Below are 18,857 nucleotides of genomic sequence, written 5' to 3'. Positions count from 1 at the left end.
TCCGCCGATGATCCACGTCTTTGCCGAAGAGGCGGTGCATGCAACATGGCAGCAGCTCTGACGTCACTCACGCTCTGTCCACTCCTTGTGCTGTCATTGGCTACAATTCAATATCCATGGCAGTTTTTCTGACTTAGTTCATGCAGATAGTTCAGGATTAATACTGTCACCTGAATGCAACGGAGGTTAATGTAATATTCATCACAGCACAGCATCAATGAACGCCTCAGTGTGAAAGGTTTTCACGTGTTGACGTCTCTGCTTTGAGTCTGTCTTGGATGTCATACTGCATCTCTTTCCTCTCTCTCTTGTATATTTCCCCAAAAAAGATATTTAACAAGTTCAACAGGAACATGTCGACGATGACGGTGCAGCTCACAGACACCGGCTCTCAGTGGCACTCGTTCCTTCTGAGGAAATACTCGAGGTGTTCAGTAGGCGTACGAACGATTATCAACAAATCTTTGAGCTGAACTGACTCCACTGAATCACCGTCATTGTCACGGTGTCGGGTTTTGTTTTTTTTTTGGCAGTGGACCTCCCGTCACTGGCGACAGCTCAGACATGACTCACGTTCTGCTACTTCCTTGTTAAAAAGCAGATTCAAAGACCGCAGAAGCCACAGAAACAATCAGAACAAGTTGTAAATAATAGTCTGCAGAGCTGTCAGCGCTCGTGTTGAAGGTGACAGCTCGAACTGAAGCTGAGGCGTTCACTGACTGTTGTTCAGGGTTGGCTCAGATTACTTTAAAATGTCAGTTGAACTGAAACAATGGACGGATTAAATTACAGAATAACTCATAATTATTATTATTTTTGTAGTTCTTAAAACTCACTTGAAAATATTAAACTTGATCCTCTTCAAAGATCTCAAAATATTTTCATGATATGCATAACTTTAAACCTTAATATAATGTGAACAGGTGAGTTGTATATAAATTCACCCTCAGTACAGTTGTCATGAACGGGGAAATTAGCTACAGAGACCAAAACTGTTTTTTGTACCAGGCTGTAAACATGTTTATTTCTGCTGTGAAACATGGGGACTTATGGAGACTGACTCACTTCTGGAGCCAGCCTCAAGTGGACGTTAGAGGAACTGCGTTTTTTTTGGGGGTTGCCACTTGGTGTCAGCGTCTACTTTCCAGTGAACACGTCCGGACTGAAAACAACCTTTTGAACCAGGATTTTTGGCGCTCTGGCAGGGAACACAGTCGCCTATCGAGGTGGTTTACTCGCCGGGTTTGGCTTCTCGGCATCCCGAGTCAGTTCAGTTACCTACGCAGCTGACCGACCTAATAAAAATGATCTGCACCTTTAAAAACTGCAAAAAAAAAAGTGACTCAGCACCTTTTTATGAGCTCAAAACATCCGTAACACTCACAGCAGCCTGTGCTCGCACGCTCTAACTGTTCCTGATGCTCTTTAACTCCACAAAAGATCAACTCGTGGTGATTTCATCACATGAGACTTGTTTGTTGATAGCTGATTATTCAGATCCTTCCTTACTCTGACTGTATGCAGATCCAGCTTCAAGGGGGCCGTCTTCCCTGAAATTCAAATGAGCCTGAAATGTCCCCTGTGACCTCCCGTAGGCCAATAACAAGCTAATGGAAAGAGCTGTGCCACCCCTCTTTCTTTCCTCTATACATTTGTTTTCCTTTTCAGGAACCCCGCTCTCTCCTCCCCCTCAACCTTCCCCTCTTTTTAGCCCCCTCTCTTTTCTTTCTCACTCCTCCCCCATTTCTTCCATGGCCTCATCCTCCCCTCTTTCCTCCATCTCTCTCTCTCTCTCTCGGCTCGGTGCGGGAGGAGCGTGTTAATCCCATTACACATGTGTGAATACCAGCTGGAAGAGAGCGGGAGAGAGAGAGACAGACAGAAAACAGAGGGGGAGACAGGGAGAAGGGGGTGAGGCAGGGAACAGAGAGTGTTTGTGTCCATGTGACCGATGACTGCGTCCTCCACCACTTGATGCAAAATCCCCCTCATGTACTGTAGTGAAGTTTACGGTAACATAATGTAATGCATTATCATGAAGTGTAACGTGGGAGTTCTTTCAGTTTCACACACACACACCCTAGAAAGAGTTTCTTTGTCTGAGATACTATGAAACTATACTGTAATACACTTACTGATATTTATGTTTTTGGACAAATACCGAAGTATCAGCGTCTGCTCTTCACGAGAGGTGGAACGATGTTCAAGTTTGTAACATTAAAACATGTTTAAACTCACAATCAGATGCAAAATGAGACGTAACTGAAGGTTATTCACCTTTTCTGCATCTCACCAAACTGAACTTTGCTCAGCTGTACAGACACAGTTCGGTGTTTGAGTTTTAATGTTTCACATCATACAGCTTCATCGATCTCCGCGGTGACATAAAACAGAAAATATATCCGATGAGTTTTCAAAGCTTGAAGCGACCTGAGAGTGGAAACAGGAAGCTGCTGAAAGCTTGAACGCAGAGCAGACCTTGTTTTCACTTTCGTCTCTTTTACGATTGAAGAGTCTCTCTCTTTTTATTTTAATTTTGTCTTCTTGTGTTCGCCGCTCTCCTTCACAAGTTATTCAGAACTTTTTTGTTTTTCGGTTTGAAAGAGGGCAGCTCACCAAGGCCACGAGGAGAAAACTGAAAATAATTATTTTTGAACAAATTCGCAGCTGAAAAGATTTTTAAAAGGGTTTGACATTTCTGTATTGACGTGTTTTTGACCTGTTGGAGTTAAATATGATAACGACGTGAGAACTTTCAGCTCTTTCACTGAAGCCAGAGTACAACACGGAGGATAAACACTCAACGTTTTTGCACTCGAGTAAGATTTTCCAGCACCGAGGAGAAAGTGGAATAAAAGCACTTGTCTTAACTCAGTTTTTCTCCTCTTCTGTCGAGTGCTCGGGATGTTTAGCAGCCGTTTAAAAATGACACTTTCCATGTTTTAGGCTGCTTGTTTTGGGCTCGGACGCCGCCTCCGGCTGAATCTTTGTGATTCGGGGCCAGTTGCTGGGATGTCGGCGAGGCGATGAGGACCGCGAGCGAGACAGTGCAGACAGGCCCAATGTGGCTCCTGAGGAGTTCAAGCGCCAAGAAAATAAACAAGCCTTTTGATCACAAAGGGCCCATTCACTCCCTCTCACTCTCTCTCTCGCCTCACTCTCTTTCTTTCTCCCCCCCCTCCCTCTCCCCCATACACTTACTTATCCTTGGTAGTTTCTCCTCGGCTCTCCTCTCCTGACCTCTGTTTTTTTTTTCGTCTGTTTTAAAACCTCTCCGTGCTCTCACGTCTCTTCCCTCCGTGTTCTTTAATATCTCCACATCCACATCCTGCTTTGACATGACAGAGACAGACATCATCTGACAAGCCAGGGGGCAGACAGACAGACAGACAGACAGACAGAAACACAGACAGACAGACAGACAGAAACACAGACAAGGGTCTCCTTATTCCACAAACATACGGTCAACAACAACAACAACAACATGGAAAATGTCCTCATCACTTCGTCTTTTGCACAAAACACTAGAGGAGGAAAACTTTCCCCTCCGGCCACTCGGACACACAAAGCTGCCTCGTTTTGACTCGTGTGTGTGTGTGTGTGTGTGTGTGTTTTCTTATGCATACAGATGGGGCTGGTGTGAAAAGGCCTCTCCTGTTACAGTTTTGTTGTCATGAGTGAGTGCTGCTCGCTCGCTCGCTCGCTCTGGGTGTGGCTCGGTTACCATTTGCCCCCTCAGGCCTATTTTCCATTTTAAAAACACGCCAGATTTCCTCGGATAGAAAACACTCACCTAGAAAAAACAAAGACATGAACGCGGGGCAAACCCTTTAAAAAAAAAAGTACCGTAACATCACATTGTTACATTTCGTTTGAATGTCATGCCTTATTCACGAGTTTGAATGTTTTCCTCCCAGACATTTGTCACTGGAATCAACCTCGCCGACACAACAGTTGGTTAACTGAACTTTCTTTACCTGATGGAGGCATAAGATGACAAAACCACTCACTGATGTTGTGTCAGCGCTTCACCAACGCCGGTGACACTTTGATCAGATGTTTTTCACTCTTTAATCCTTCAATCCGTACATATTTCTTCATCATTTACCAATCAGTTGGTGATTGATCGCTCCTGTGTACTGATTAGGGTCATTACCACCTCAGTAATGAACTGATAGTGACTCTGGTGATCAATTAGTCCCCAATCGCAAACCACCAATTCACACGTATGCGGCCGTCGGAGCTCCCGCTGAGCTTTTGTTGTCCACGCTTTCACATGCGGACGAGGTCTGCGACCCCTCTCCGCCCACTCCAGCACCACCACCACCCCACAGACCCAGACCCTCGTCACTGCAGACAGTCGCTCATCAACAAACTTCACTGCTGGCTCCTAAACTCAGCGTCAAGCTGTGTCACGAGTGAAGAAATCAGCTTTAAGTTATTTAGGACAATGTTTCATCACAGCTGTGATGTTGTGTTTTGTTGTTTTGCAGCCCGGTCCAGTACAATTAGATAAGTCACCAGAATTTAATGCACTCATGCAGAAAATCATCTTTGTGACGCAGATGAAGGCGTGGTCCTTCATCAAACAATCAACCATCAGGCCTTACTGACCAATAATCCAGTGTTTGAGATGTTTTTGATGATTGACTTAATCCCATTTTTTAATCCCCACCCCAGTTTTTAGTGTGTGAACTCCTCAAGTGTTCACCAGCATGTTTTTGAAAGGAGGTTTGGTTGGAAGATGAACATTTTCATCTGTTTCTACTGTGGCATTTCCCCACCTACACAGCAACATCTCGCTAACAAAATTAGAAACCGTTTGATTTGCATTAAATGATGAGTCTGTCATTTTGGTTTCCAGTAAACCGATAAACCAGTTTTTCTTTTGTTTTTGTTTTTTAATTTGGGTGCGTCCGATATGAAAATGCTGGTGGAGGAGGGAAAGCTTTGGAGTCCAGACTGTAAACATCCTTCTTTTAATCTCACAAACACGCCGTGCTCTCTGATGTCGTCATGCACAACAGGACCGTTCACGCTTCACTTCCTCAGGGTGTTTGTCTTGACGTGTCCTCGGGTGGAGCAAAAGGTCAGCGGCAGCAGCAGCAGAGAGGGAAAGTGACAACTCCTCAAAATGCATGAGCGCTGAAGCTGAAACAATTAGTCAAAAAGCTTCTTCACAGCAGACGTATTATTATTATTATGAAAAAGAAAACACATGATTCATCTTGGATGTTTCTTCATTTTCAGATCTTTTACTGACTCAAAGTTTAAAGGAATAGTTTTAGGAAATTTTACGAAATGATTCACAAGCTGGAGCTGGCATCATTTCATCACTTTTACACGTTTCGGTTGTTGCGGTTATTGATTTGTTTGTTTACAATAATCTTTTTCCGGACTGCGTTACGTCCTCACCGCTATGAGCCGGTGTCAGCATCAACTTTCCAACACGACCAAATCTGGAACCAAAACAGCAGCCTAGTGAAGTGGTTTTCTTGCCGGGTTTGGTTCCGAGCGTCAGTAGTCTGTAAACCCCCTCGGTATGTAATGTTATCACATGTTGGGCTCTGACCCTGTGCTCGAACCAGGTCCGGTCCGGCTGCTGAGCCCGTTTCACTTAGCTGAGCAGTCAGAGGACATCAGAGGTGAAAAGCAGCAGATATATTGTGAATAAAATCTGATCCAGTTTCACCAGAATCACTAATAAAGTCATAGAGTTGTGATCCAGTTTCACCAGAATCACTAATAAAGTCATAGAGTTGTGCTTTTGTACAGTAATCAGTGAGGCCCAGCTGTAGATGCATAGACTAAAGAGAGACACACCCTGAGTACAGGATGAGTCATCAACAACTTTTTATGGTTTATCAAGAAGAGACATTTAAAAAATGAAGAAAAATAGTTTTCTTGTCATTGATCGACCAGTTTGTGATGTTCAGTTGACATGTAGCGCTAAACATTTGTGACTTCATCAGGACTTTAAAGCATCAGTGTGTCAGATTTAGTTACTGATCAACCCTGTGCCTCACTCCAGAAACTACGAAATCTGGAGCCAGTGTTCTAAACAGAGGATAAAAACATATTATATTATAAATATCACACACTGGACCTTTAATGTGAACAGATTTAAAAATGCCATGTCGGACGAGAGGGACAGCAGAAGTTGGTGGTGAGGGTGTAATCATGTTGGAGGCGAGCAGCAGCAGGAGGAGGAGGAGGAGGAGGAGGAGGAGGAGGAGGAGAGCTCAGGTGAAGATCTGAGGAGGAAGTTAGGTAGGCGAGGAGAGCAGTGTGGAGGAGGCAGACGAAGGAGGCGACGTGACAGCAGAAAACTCGTGACGAGATGTTTTGTGTTGCACTGTTGACGTTATCGTGCCTCGCTGTGTGTGTGTGTGTGTGTGTGTGTGTGTGTGTGTGTGTGTGACAGCGTGACAATGGCATGAAATACTTCACCCACCTGCTGGCCTTCACTTCCCACACACTGCCACTCAGAGTAAATGAGCAGAGGATGGATGGATGGAGAAAGAGGAGGAGGTGGAGGGCTACCTTCAATCCACACACTTGTTCTCTCCACTTCATTTCCTCCCATCCTGCTCTTCAGTTCAGGCTCTTGAGTAATTACTGCTCCTTTCTTTCAACTCTCTCTCTCTCTCTCTCTCTCTCGGCTGCCTCCTCAGAGCTGATGTAAGTGCTGAAGGGTCCTTCATTAGAGAGGAAGAAAGAGTGTGGGAGAAAAGAAAGAGAGAGAGAGGCAATAATGCTAATAAGCGCCTGAAACGTCCTCTTATAATTATAGTTTATGTAAATTTCAGTGTCTCACCATCCATCCGTCCGTCCATCCATCCGTCCATCCATCCATCCATCCATCCATCCGTCCATCCATCCGTCCATCCATCCATCCGTCCATCCATCCATCAATCCGTCCATCCATCCGTCCATCCATCCATCCGTCCTTCCATCCATCAATCCATCTGTCCATCCGTCCATCGATCCATCCGTCCATCCATCCGTCCATCCATCCACCCATTCGTCCATCCCTCCGTCCATCATCCATCCGTCCATCCATCCACCCATTCGTCCATCCATCATCCATCCGTCCCTCCATCCATCCATCCATCCGTCCATCCATCCATCCATCCATCCGTCCATCCTCCATCCATCCATCCGTCCGTCCATCCATCCATCCGTCCGTCCATCCATCATCCATCCGTCCCTCCATCCATCCGTCCATCCTCCATCCATCCATCCATCCATCCATCCGTCCATCCATCCATTCATCCGTCCATCCATCCATCCATCCATCCATCCACCCATTCGTCCATCCATCCCTCCGTCCATCCATCATCCATCCGTCCCTCCATCCATCCATCCATCCGTCCATCCATCCATTCATCCGTCCGTCCGTCCGTCCATCCCTCCATCCATCCATCCCTCCATCCATCCATCTCTCCATCCATCCATCCATCCGTCCATCCGTCGCTGTGGGACTCAGACACCTGTTGATTGGCCTTTCCTTTGCCCGTGTAGAAGTGACGGCTGTCGGCTCCCTGGTTGCCTCTCTGTCGCAGTTTACAGGTAAACACGGCGCCTCTCATCACCCGCGGCGGTGACGGGTCTCCACAGCAACGCCGTGACGCGCCAACCGGGAGCGAGCAGAGGGCGACAAACCGGAGGCAGCGGCGGCCGCGCGGGCCAGGCAACAAGCGGCTGGTCCTCAGCGAAGATCGTCTACCGTGTGGATGAGCCACTCCAACGATAAACCCGATTTATTTATTATTATTTATCAAACTGACTGATGGTGACTCGTTCACACACGTCAACATGAGCTGAAAAATGTGAATATTTTCTATTCACATTTATTCTATTTTCTATTCTATTCAAATAGATGATTGATTGTTGATTGTTGTCAAATCTGAACAGTTTGAGTCGAAAAGTGCTGAAATCAACATATAAAATACATCAGCTGTTTATTCCCAGGATAAACAATAAATCCCTGTTCCTGCAGGTCTGATAACTTATATTTAGTACATTTAAACCAAATGAACCCCAGATATTTAACTGATACTGGGTCAGTATAGCTCACATGTCTTTATTTGTATGTTTTGTTGTTTATTTTGTTCCCAGTATTTCATCTTTCATTTGTAAACAGTTTATTACGGTACAGCTGTGGTTGACAGAGTATTACCGTAATAAATACTGTAAACTTTTTCTAATATTACGGTAATAGGATGTTAGTACTGCTGATTTCACGAATACGGTTGCTGTTTTATTCGATTTTTTAAAAATGTCTGTAGATTTTATGATGAAAAACTGCCAAACCATGACAGCAAAAGGCCGTAAAATATGTCATTAAATATTACAGTGTACTGAATTGACCGCTCGGGGCTGCCGTCTGTAGAAAGATGGCGTTTCAACATGGCGGGCTGCATGAAAGAGGACCCGCTCCCACTGTGGAATATAAAAAGAGAATTTAAGTAAGAAAAATAAAAAGATTCTGATCATACGTGCATGAAAACATAGTTTGGAATATTATCTTACACACTGCACCTTTAAATGTAGTTCATGTTTAATCTAATGCAGGGGTCTTCAACCAGCCAAGGGTCAGTTTGTCATAATAATTGACATTTTTCACCAAATTACTGATGAATGTGAGGCAGCAGACGCATAAAGAAACTACAAACAGCGGAGGCATTTGGCCTGTAGTTGGATGAATCAGTGGACAAAGACGCACAGACGTTCTTGGCATTTAATCGCCAATAATAATTATGCATGAACTTTTTTATCAACACACACAGGATAATAAGCCAGCCTATAAACAGGTTAATAAGGTGAAATATAATACATTAATTAACTGTTATAGGGTCCAGTTTGTCTCTTGTCCAAGGGGTTGACAAAGGTTGACACCTCCTGATCTAATGTTTTATGTATTTGTTGTGTTTTCTAGCTGAAGCCAACAGGTTGAACAGACTTGTCCGTGAGGCCAGTGATGCTGTGGGGGTGCAGATGGACTCGCTGACTGTGGTGTTGGAAAGGAGGACGCTGTCTAAGGTGTCAGGATATCTTGGACTATGACTCCCACTCCATCAGGTCCTGGACAGACTCTGGACCACCTTCTGCCAGCAGACTGCTGGCACCAAGATACTCCACAGAGAGACACAAGAAGTCTTTCCCACCTGTGAGCATCTCTACAACTCCTCCTCCAAATATCACACTTTTTATTGAACTGGCTTGTGCAATACATAAGTGTAATTTTCTCATGCATGCATACTTTAAACAATCTCTCAAAGACTTTTAGATTTACATGCTGCATAGTTCACTGTTACTGTTATTTATCCATGTGTATATAATATGATATTGTATCGGTGTACCGACTCCCCAGAGTCTCCCGTTGAGCTGCATGTTGTGATGTTTCAAACACTCCATAGACGATCTTTGGCAACAAGTGGGCGTTCGGTTCCTCTCCCCCTCCCTCCCTCCATGGGTCAGCGTGGGCGGCCCCGTGTGGCAGGAGGAGAGAGCGAAACACGACACCCCCCCTCCCTCCCCTCCCGACACAGAGGAAGGAGGGGTGAGAGAGTGAGAGAGAGTGAGAGAGAGAGAGAGTGGAAAAAGAAAAAGTCGGAGCCGGAGAAAGAAACAGAGTTTTTTTGTGCCGCTGGACTGTCGGTGAGGATGATGATGATGATGATGATGATGGTGGTGAGGATGAAGATGATGTGGAGGAGGAATCGACCATGCGACATCGCTGCAACAGCCGGACTGAAACACTAAGAGACTCGGCTGCATTCCGTTGAACCGAACCAGGCGGCACGACTCCTCCGAGAAACTTCGAGCTGCGCCATTCAGCGCCGGGCGGCCGGATCCCTCCTCCTCCCTGCTCCGCTCCGCTCCGCTCCCTCCTCCGGAGGCTCCGGGGAAACTTTTCTCCCCGCATTTAGACGCTCACAGTCCGGCGTAAAAGTTGTTGCTGCCGGTGTGAGATTTTTTTATTCAAAGCAACAACAACAACAACAAAAAAAACACAGGAGCTCCGGTGAAGTCAGCGGTGTTTTGTGAACTTTGACGCCGGGGACAGGCGCCTCAAAGCGGGGAACAACACCGGAGGAAGGAGTGGCTAACTCCGCGAGCTAACTTGGCTAAAGTCTAAAGTTCGACGCGGGGAAGCGGCTGAACCAGAACCGGGACCACCAGCACGGACATGAAGACCCCGGGAGACACCGGTGAGTCCACAGAACTTTATTTATTCTTTATTTATTCTTTAAATCGAGTTTTTGTTTGTTTGTCGTCCGGATGGAAAAACAGCAGCTTTAGCCTCTCGGCGGCTAGCTGCGTTAGCACGCTCCGCGCTCCGGGGAGAAAGTGACAAAATGACGGAGCAGGGCTGGATCATGCGTCCACACAGACCCGCTCCGTGCCCGGGCACACACACCACGCCATCCCTTACACATTTACAACTTTATTTCACCGTGTTTTAACTTTAGTTTGAGTCAGGGCCAGAGTGCAGTGACCCCCAGGCTGCAGATCTCACATTAAGAGATCCAGGTTGGTGCAACAAAAGCACGAACATGCAACTAAAGGAGCCTCAGGAGAAAGTGTGTGTGCGCTTATATGTGAAGAACAAAGGCTCCAGGAGAAGTTTGGACATCTAGATTAGATTAAATAAACTTTATTCATGCAAAAAACAGGCAGCAGAGCAACTACAGAGTCAGAAAACACAATACTTCAAAACAGACATGAGGATAAAAGTAAATACTGCAAAGAAAGTGATCATGATGTAAATGTAAATAAATGTAAATATAAATGCAGATTTTGATGCTTGCATGTTTAATCTGAAGCTCCCTCACTTTTCCACTTTTCTAAAAAGGCATAAAAGTGAGATTTGATTGGATTTGTTATCAGGGGATTTGAAACTCGTTGCAGATAGTTAAACTCTGTGTGTGTCTGTGTGTGTCAGGCTCCTAAAATTAAATCAGGAAACTACAGTTACTGTCCCCATTGTTAACACAGTTCGCCGTGTTCTTCGCTTCCTGTGAGTAAAGCTGTTTGACCTTTGACACGTGGGAAGAATCGGATCCAGGCGAATTGTTTCACCGGTTAACAGCTTCACTTCAAGCCGCTCCAGGAATTTAAATGGATTTGATTTCTTTGGCTCAGGCCGTTTGCAAATTCCACTCATTTCTTTTTCTCCCTTTTTTTCTGTTGTCATTGAAATGATTATATGCTTTTCCACCCATAACTCATGATTTCTTCTCCCATTGTGCGTTTTGGTAGCTCTTTAAAAACTGAAGTTTTGTTGTGTTGTAATCTTTTTGGGCAGACAAAGATCCAGAAACCATAATGGATGTTTAAGAGGGGGAATGCCACACACCACAACACAACATCATAATTAGAGATATGACTTTTAAGATCTGTGCCTCGCTTCAAATAACTTTTTATTTATATATATATATATCGCTAAAACAGTTATGAGAAAACTCTCCTCGCAGCGGGGCCTCGTGTCGAGGAGATCTAACACCGTTTGGCAGCTCGTCATGCAGAAAATGATTAGCAGGCCTCTGCGGCTGGAGGGGAAAATGTGGAAACTGCAGTTCCTCAAACGTCCACTTGAGGCTGGCTCCAGCAGTGAGTCAGTCTCCATAAGTCCCCATGTTTCACAGCAGAAATAAACATGTTTACAGCCTGGTACAAAAAACAGTTTTGGTCTCTGTAGCTAATTTCCCCGTTAATGACAACTGTACTGAGGGTGAATTTATATACAACTCACCTGTTCACATTATATTAAGGCTTAAAGTTATGCAGGATTAAGAGCGTGGACGCTCTACAGCTTCGGAAAATCTCTACGTGACGTCCTAGCTCCGTTCTTTACACCGTCCGATTCACCTCGACAATATTTTGTCTTTCAAACACGAGGTGACGCCATCGTCTCCACGATTTCATTTCATTTTTAGAGCACCGCTCAGACGTTGACATGTCACGGCGACTCATTTCAGACGTCTGAACATTGTATTCCCTCCTAACGAGCCTCCATTAACCGAGAGGATCAGATTAACGAGGTTATGCTGCACTTCCCTTTTCGGTTTTTTTAAAAGTAAACCGCTTCGTTTTTAGCCGTGTACTTTGTCTATTTATAAAAGATTTTTCTGGTTTGGTCAGCAGCAGCAGCTTAAAAGAGTTCAACTGTTGTTGGCACGGCCGCTAAATGAAAGTGGTTTGGAAGTTTTCAGCAGTTCCTATTTCGTGTGATTCACGCCAACTTCCCTTGTTGCTCGTTTCGCAGTGACGTCAGCAGGACGCGGGTCACTTTAGTTTAATATCCCTGATCTGTGTCCACGTTACATTATGCATGGAGCTGCACATGGAGCCTGTTGACTGCTATAACGTATATATGGGTCACCCTCCGCTCTCTTCCTATCAGGAAGTCAGCAGTCTGGCCCCACCAGCTCCAATTTTCCACTTGTGTTACTCCTTATATCAACACAGAGCCACATGTGAGACGTCACAGCTGTAGACGGGCCGGCCAGCCAGCTTTGTTGCCCTGTGTGTGTGTGTGTGTGTGTGTGTGTGTGTGTGTGTGTGGTGAAAGGAGCCATACATGAGCAATTAGCTGGTGTTAAGTCTGGTAAGGGCTGGGCGGCTGTTTATGACCGTGTGTGTGTTTATGTGTTTGTGAGTGTGTGTTGCACACACAGGCCTGCACGTGTGCGCCCATATATCTGTCACGCGGCGGCTCTACCTGACGCTGATGTGGTCACAACAAAGCCGAGTGTTTGACTTTTACTAGCGAGGCCAAATTGCCCTTGAGGAAGACCATTTGGTTGTGGGCAGTCGCCTCGGGCCTGTTGTAATTACAGGAAGAACAACTAGACTAAACTCTAATAACCGCTCGGACCAAAGCTAATGAAACAAAGGCCTGCCGTTAGTTTCCTTTGGGAGGGACTCTTGTTGTCTTACTGTCTCACCATTATGCTGAATTATGCTGTTGGCACCGGCAGCAGAGACGGCGCAATTACACTACAAGTCGAGGCCAAGTTGTTTGTCTCGGGGAAAGTTTGAGAAGAGGTGCTGGCGGACTCGTGCACAGTGATGTGGTTGTTGCAGTCTCTTTGTCTCTGCGTGTGTGATTTGGTGGAGATCAAGTGGTTCAAGTTCCTCAAACTTCCACTTGAGGCGTGAGTCTCCATACGTCCCCATGTTCAAATGTGACAACTTCACAGCAGAATTAAACATGTTTACAGCCTGGTCCTGCAAAGACTTGGCAAACAAACCACCTGTAACGACACCTACCTGTCAATCAAAGCGTCCACGCTCTTAATCCTGCATAACTTTAAGCCTTAATATAATGTGAACAGGTGAGTTGTATATAAATTCACCCTCAGTACAGTTGTCATGAACGGGGAAATTAGCTACAGAGACCAAAACTGTTTTTTGTACCAGGCTGTAAACATGTTTATTTCTGCTGTGAAACATGGGGACTTATGGAGACTGACTCACTTCTGGAGCCAGCCTCAAGTGGACGTTAGAGGAACTGCAGCTTTTTTCTGTATGTTTTGCCTGTGGAAAGCAGGTATACGTCATGTTTGACAGTGAGCCTGGTTCAAGTCTCCGGTGGATAATAAATCATGACAGAAGCCGTTTAGCAGGAAAATGCCAAGACCTAAAAAAAAAAAAAAGCCCCTAACCTCCAGCGCCGCTCACAGGATGTACCTTTTCCCCGGTTTTCCTCCCATTATGTCTCATTGTGAGCGATCAGGTCAGCGCAGAGGTTTGACCTGATCACATTCCTGATTACTGCCGAGCCGAGTCCGGGCAAGAAGCGGGCCCTGGAAAAAAAATCAACCGCAGAGTGACGTCAGCATTTCTCTGGTGTGTTGTCAAGCGGCGGCCCCCGGGTCAGCGTTGCTATGAGCCACCTCTGGATGTTACGGCGGCCCCAGCCTTTTTTTTTCCTGGAAGTGTGTACGTACAGTGGCTTTGGTGACCCATACAAAGCCGAGAGAATAGACAACAGGTCGCACGAGCCGGGACATGCTGGCCAAACAAACAGTGGGGCCTCATGGACAGGAAAGGCTGACGGTCCGCCTGCGAGCCGAGTGTGGACAGACGTCCATGCCGGCAGTTTAATTAGCTTTTCAGAGACAGACGATGCAGTTTATGAATCGGTGCTACTACATCAGACATGATGTCCTCTTTGGTGCTCTCACTGGCAATATTTCGTCCGGTTTTGTGGTCACTGTGTAGCAGGTCAGGCCAGCTTAAAGGTCCAGTGTGTAAGATTTAGGAGTACTTGCATGCAGGGATTGAATATAGTATGTATGTATGTTTTCTTGAGTGTATAATCACCTGAAAATAAGAACCATTGTGTTTTTGTTGTCTTAAACTAAGCCCGTTATCTACGGTGAGAGCGGGAGGGAGAGGGTGAGGCATCCTGCAACGTCACTGCTAGGTGGCACTAAATCCTACACGCTTCTCCTCTTGTACTGTGTATATCTAATACAGTACGCTACGTTACATTAAGCGTTAAGTGATTTTCTTTACACCTCGCAGACTCCCACTCCAATTAGAGATCTCCTACATTTCCCAGGATGACTTAACGACGTCTGCAGACGGCCGTGGGCTGAACACGCAGGTGAAAAAGCAATAAAACAGAAAGTGGAGCGTTCCTCTAATTGGAAGACGTCTCGGGGCAGTGCGGAGACGTTTGTCGGTGGTGAAATCGTCTTTTCTGCCGCCTCTGTGATGAATTTCTCTCTCTGCGGTTGTTGCATGAAGTGTTGAGTTTAGAGGCTGACACCGAAGCCTGACGGTTATGTTGATATTTTAGATCGCTGCATCGTGTTTTATCGCGGCGCCACGTTGTCTGCATACATACAAAAGAAGGGCACGCCACCAACGGCTGCTTTAAAAGTGTTTTAAGGTGCTTCTTCCTCTGACCAGCATATTGTGGAGCCTAGGTGTTCCTGATCACTGTCTCTCTGTAATTTCACTACGAGGAATTCAGTCTTGGAGCGCTCCAGGAGCAGAAATACAGGCCTGGCCTCAGACAAAGTGCTGGTTACTCCGTTATCTCTGCACTGTCATTTGTAAAGGACAGGCAGCCGAACTCCTCAGTCCAAAGAATGTCCTCATCACCTCGCTCGGGCCTGCACGTTGCTCGATATCTCTCTCTAAGTATTTATGATCGAATCTGTGTCAGCTCCGTGACCGTCGACAACCCTCCACGGCAGGGCAGATGAAAGGACGGAGGAGGTCAAGTGGAACCGGCGGCTCGCTTCACCGAGCAGATAAGCGAGGACAGCTATCTCTGAAACACCTGACAGGATGCAGGCTTTCCGGCTTCTTCACATGAGAAACGTTTAAGAAGCTCCGTCCTGAACCCGTTTTCACATCAGACTCCCGAGTGAAGCTTTCGTTTGTGTAATGCTGTCTGCATTTTTTTTGTCAGAGTCGCCCTTGGAGCTCCTTTTTGGAGGCTTTATGAGTCAAACCAAGGCTGAGAGAGAGAGACAGAAGGTGTCGAGGTGGATCTGTGCTTTGTCTGTGGCTGTTTTGGCTGGAGTCATCCTCACTCACAGAGGTGTGCAGAGCTGTGCTGTGTGTTATGGCTATTATCTGTGATTCGTGGAGGGGGCCCGGCTGGTTTGGCGTCATTTCTGCACCAGAAGGATCGAAGCTGAACCGACTTCGACTCACTGCAGCAGGAATAAGGGGGACAGACTAGGTGTGGTCCTGTATTACTGCCCACATCACCGCTGCCACTGCCAGTCCTAAAGTAGTTACAACCAAGTTGCTGTCAGAGCAAAAAATATCCACCAAACGCCATATGTTTTTCAGGGAGTCAGTTTGAGCTGAGAGGAGTGGTTGGAGTCAGCCTGCCAGGTTATGTTCTGGCAATTAGAAAGACCTACAGGAGGTGGCAACAGCTCGTTCTTCACAATTAAACCGGAGCATTGACATGCACTCCAAATGCGAAACTGTGGCATTCACTGGCAACGTGTTGCTCTACCAGTGGAAAAGTCTCCAGCAGCAGCATGAGGGGGAAAAAAGTCGATGTAGAAACCAGTTGTAAAATTATTTGGATGCCTTTTTTTTTCAAAAGAGACCACCATAAGAGCCGGCGAGCGGGAAACCGAGCCAACAGGTTGCAGAGAGAAAAAACAGCCCAGTTTGAGGTTTGTGTGGTTGTTTGGACTGCGTCGATCCAGCCCAGACTTTTTTTTTTTTCCCCCTGCCTGTACACTTGTTGGCGTTTGCACCTGCATTTTTAATCCCACACTGCTCGATCTGAACGAATCCTAATTTCTCCGGACCGACCGCTCTCTGAGAAAGTCAAAGCCACGAGCACGATTGAACCCGATGTTCTGTGTGGTGCTGTGCGGCCTGCTCGTGCACTGTAGGACGCTAGAATTGTATTTATTTGTACACCAGACACCAATAAGATGTAAAGAATGGACAGAGCATGAGTGATGTCATCCACAGGTTTCTGAAAGTAGGTTTCCCGGCTAATCTAAATATCGGCAAAGACACGGATCATGAGGCGCCTGAGCCATGAAGGTCGCTGCTTCATGCTACATACGTGTCCTCATGCTTCCCTTCAGTGTGTTTACACTCTCAGACTTTGTAATCAGTTTCTTGGACACGGACATGGCGTCAAAGTTCCCAAAAGAATTTTTTACAAGAATGCATGTGCATGAAGCCTCCAGCGTCGAAGTGGCTGCAGGCCACGAGGTTGAAAGGAAAGATCATTACTCGTAGCGTCCTCGCATCCAAAGTAATTAAAGCCAAAGCCAACGCACACTGGCTCTGAAGACGCATTTCTTATATCATAGAAAGGACGGTTTCCTGCCGACTGCTCGTGTTTAAACGCCTTTAGATGAAAAGTAAAGGTGAGTGACGTAATGTTACTGAATGAAGTCAGAGCTGCCGTCTGTAGATGGATTCAGCAGAGCGCCGTCTTTCCTGTCTGCTGTTGGGAACCCTGTTTTCTCTCTCGTGGCTGTCACAACACGTCCTGCTACTCTGTGGCTGTCTCTGTGTGGTGTGTTTGTGCCTGATGTTACTCTGCGTCTGTGTGTGTGTGTTCATACCTGAAATATGTGGAGAGGTTTGTCTTGGCTAAAGACGAGTTTTCTTAAAGAAACAAAAACAAACTCACACCCCAAACCTCACGAGCATCAACGTTGTAGGTCTGTGAGATTGAGATAACTCGTCCTGATGAGATGCAGGGACGAGTGTGACCTCTAATCAAATCATTGCACAGCAGGTATAACGTTTAAACCGGCTTCCAGCGAGGTCAAAGGGAATGTAAGGTTGGTTAGCTGCTTCAAAGGTAGGCCATAAATTACATTAGTGATAAGAACGGCACCATTTGATCAGGTCAGCGCCGGCAGACAGCCGTAAAGTTTTCTCTGTTTCTTGTCGTCTGTCCTTTTTCTGTATCGCTCGCGAACAACTTAAAGCTGAAACGTTTCGTACACGACGCGGCGAGCGAGCCGGTGGAAAGACGTGATGTGAACGCGAAAGAATGTCCCGTCGAACGAGAGCGTCGCTCTCCATGTTGAATTTGTTAAGTCGTAAAAAAAAGCTCAGCCCTCGTTCATCCGTGAACTCGTCAGCGGGAGGTTCGTGGCCCCCGTTTCGCCGTCCCTCTGTTTTGCTTGTTTGAACGCCCCCCGAGCCGGTGGCAGTGACGGATGAGTCGGCTCTGTGTTTTATTGAAACGTGAAAGTCGGTTCAGACACTCACTCACTCATCTCACCCACTCACTTTATTAGGGGGCCTGGACCCCGGACCCCCCACATGCCATGAAAATGGGTGATGTCTGTCTTGCATTAACACACACACACACACACATACACACACACACACATACATATATATAGACACACTCTTTTAATTTTCTCACTACAGCTCGTGAGCGTGGCTTGCTCATTTGGGCTGCCATCTCCCTGCGGTGACGCCGTCGTGCCTCTGTCTTTAATGTTTTTACACAGGGAGCGAGCCACTCAGTCTAGAGACTCGAAGATCCAGCTTTAATGCAATAGACTGAGGAATTAAGACTGCGGTGGCTCTGCCAACGAGGAAAGGCTGACTAACGCACCCAGACATCACACATGTACAAAAGTCCCCTCGCCGGGCTGTTTTACATTTGAGGAATTTCACGGACACACACTCATCCTCTGCGAATTATTGTTCTATAAGCTGCGAGCGGCAGATCAGCAACATTAGGAGCCGGCGTTGGAGAGAGTGGCAGCTCACGACCGCAGCGTTCTGGCTGCAATAACAAATATTCATGTTCGAGCCGAAGAGGAAAAATGTCTGACAACCTTCAGCGTTCGAGAGTTTGTGATCGTACGAGGTGAAAACTGGTTTGAGCTTCTTCCAGTTTGAGTCTCCAACAATCCTCACAGAGAGAGAGAGGTTCATCAATATGAGACATAACACGGAGAGCACAGAACAGAAGTATTTGTTTCTTGAGCTCTGATCCGTGTGACCGATCCACATCACAGTTTCTCTGTCGGTAATCCTCAAATTTAGTGTTTCCACATTCAGATTTTCAGAGAATACAGATTTTAAATCATCACGATTATGTTTTATGTATCAAATTAGCAGGAGCTCTCAAGAAAATTAAATGAATCACGTCTCATCATTCCTAATCAACGTCTCCTCACAGCATCACGTTTAACTCTTTGAAGGACCCAATGTGCATCTAGTTGATGCAGTTGCAGATTTCACAGACATCGCCCCGAAAACCTCACCGGGCATTTCAGAAGCGTTTACGTGCTCAGATTTGTCATTTTCTTTGGTTTATGTGCTTTTAAAAATGCTTGTACATTTGTAAATATGCTGTGTAGTCAGCTTTT

General features: G+C 46.1%; 2 protein-coding genes and 1 long non-coding RNA gene across 4 annotated transcripts in view; 2 read left to right on the top strand and 1 right to left on the bottom strand.

Annotated features, from left to right (window-relative positions):
* Positions 1 to 3,130, top strand: part of pou2f2a (POU class 2 homeobox 2a) — an 80,363-nt gene extending 77,233 nt beyond the window's left edge. For both annotated transcript variants that reach the window (XM_027286617.1, XM_027286619.1), the window contains one exon: positions 2,947 to 3,130. In XM_027286617.1, the coding sequence (XP_027142418.1) occupies positions 2,947 to 2,993 (47 nt within the window). In that variant the 3' untranslated portion in view covers positions 2,994 to 3,130. The remainder of the gene's footprint in view (positions 1 to 2,946) is intronic.
* A 115-nt stretch (positions 3,131 to 3,245) lies between these two features.
* LOC113747314 (uncharacterized) lies at positions 3,246 to 8,288 on the bottom strand. Its single transcript, XR_003463553.1, has 3 exons — positions 7,494 to 8,288; positions 6,455 to 6,698; positions 3,246 to 3,358 (listed from the first exon to the last, which is right to left on the bottom strand). It is a non-coding gene; the product is annotated as an uncharacterized LOC113747314 (long non-coding RNA).
* Positions 8,289 to 9,538: 1,250 nt separating this feature from the next.
* The window catches only part of erf (Ets2 repressor factor), a 36,534-nt gene continuing 27,215 nt past the window's right edge, over positions 9,539 to 18,857 (top strand). The window contains exon 1 of the mRNA XM_010746637.3: positions 9,539 to 10,217. Within this exon, the coding sequence (XP_010744939.3) occupies positions 10,196 to 10,217 (22 nt within the window). The 5' untranslated portion in view covers positions 9,539 to 10,195. The remainder of the gene's footprint in view (positions 10,218 to 18,857) is intronic.

The sequence above is a fragment of the Larimichthys crocea genome, chromosome XIII, assembly GCF_000972845.2.
Source record: "Larimichthys crocea isolate SSNF chromosome XIII, L_crocea_2.0, whole genome shotgun sequence".
Classification (NCBI taxonomy): Eukaryota; Metazoa; Chordata; class Actinopteri; family Sciaenidae; genus Larimichthys; species Larimichthys crocea.
Note: the sequence above shows the minus strand (reverse complement) of the source record. Positions and strands in the feature narration are given on the sequence as shown.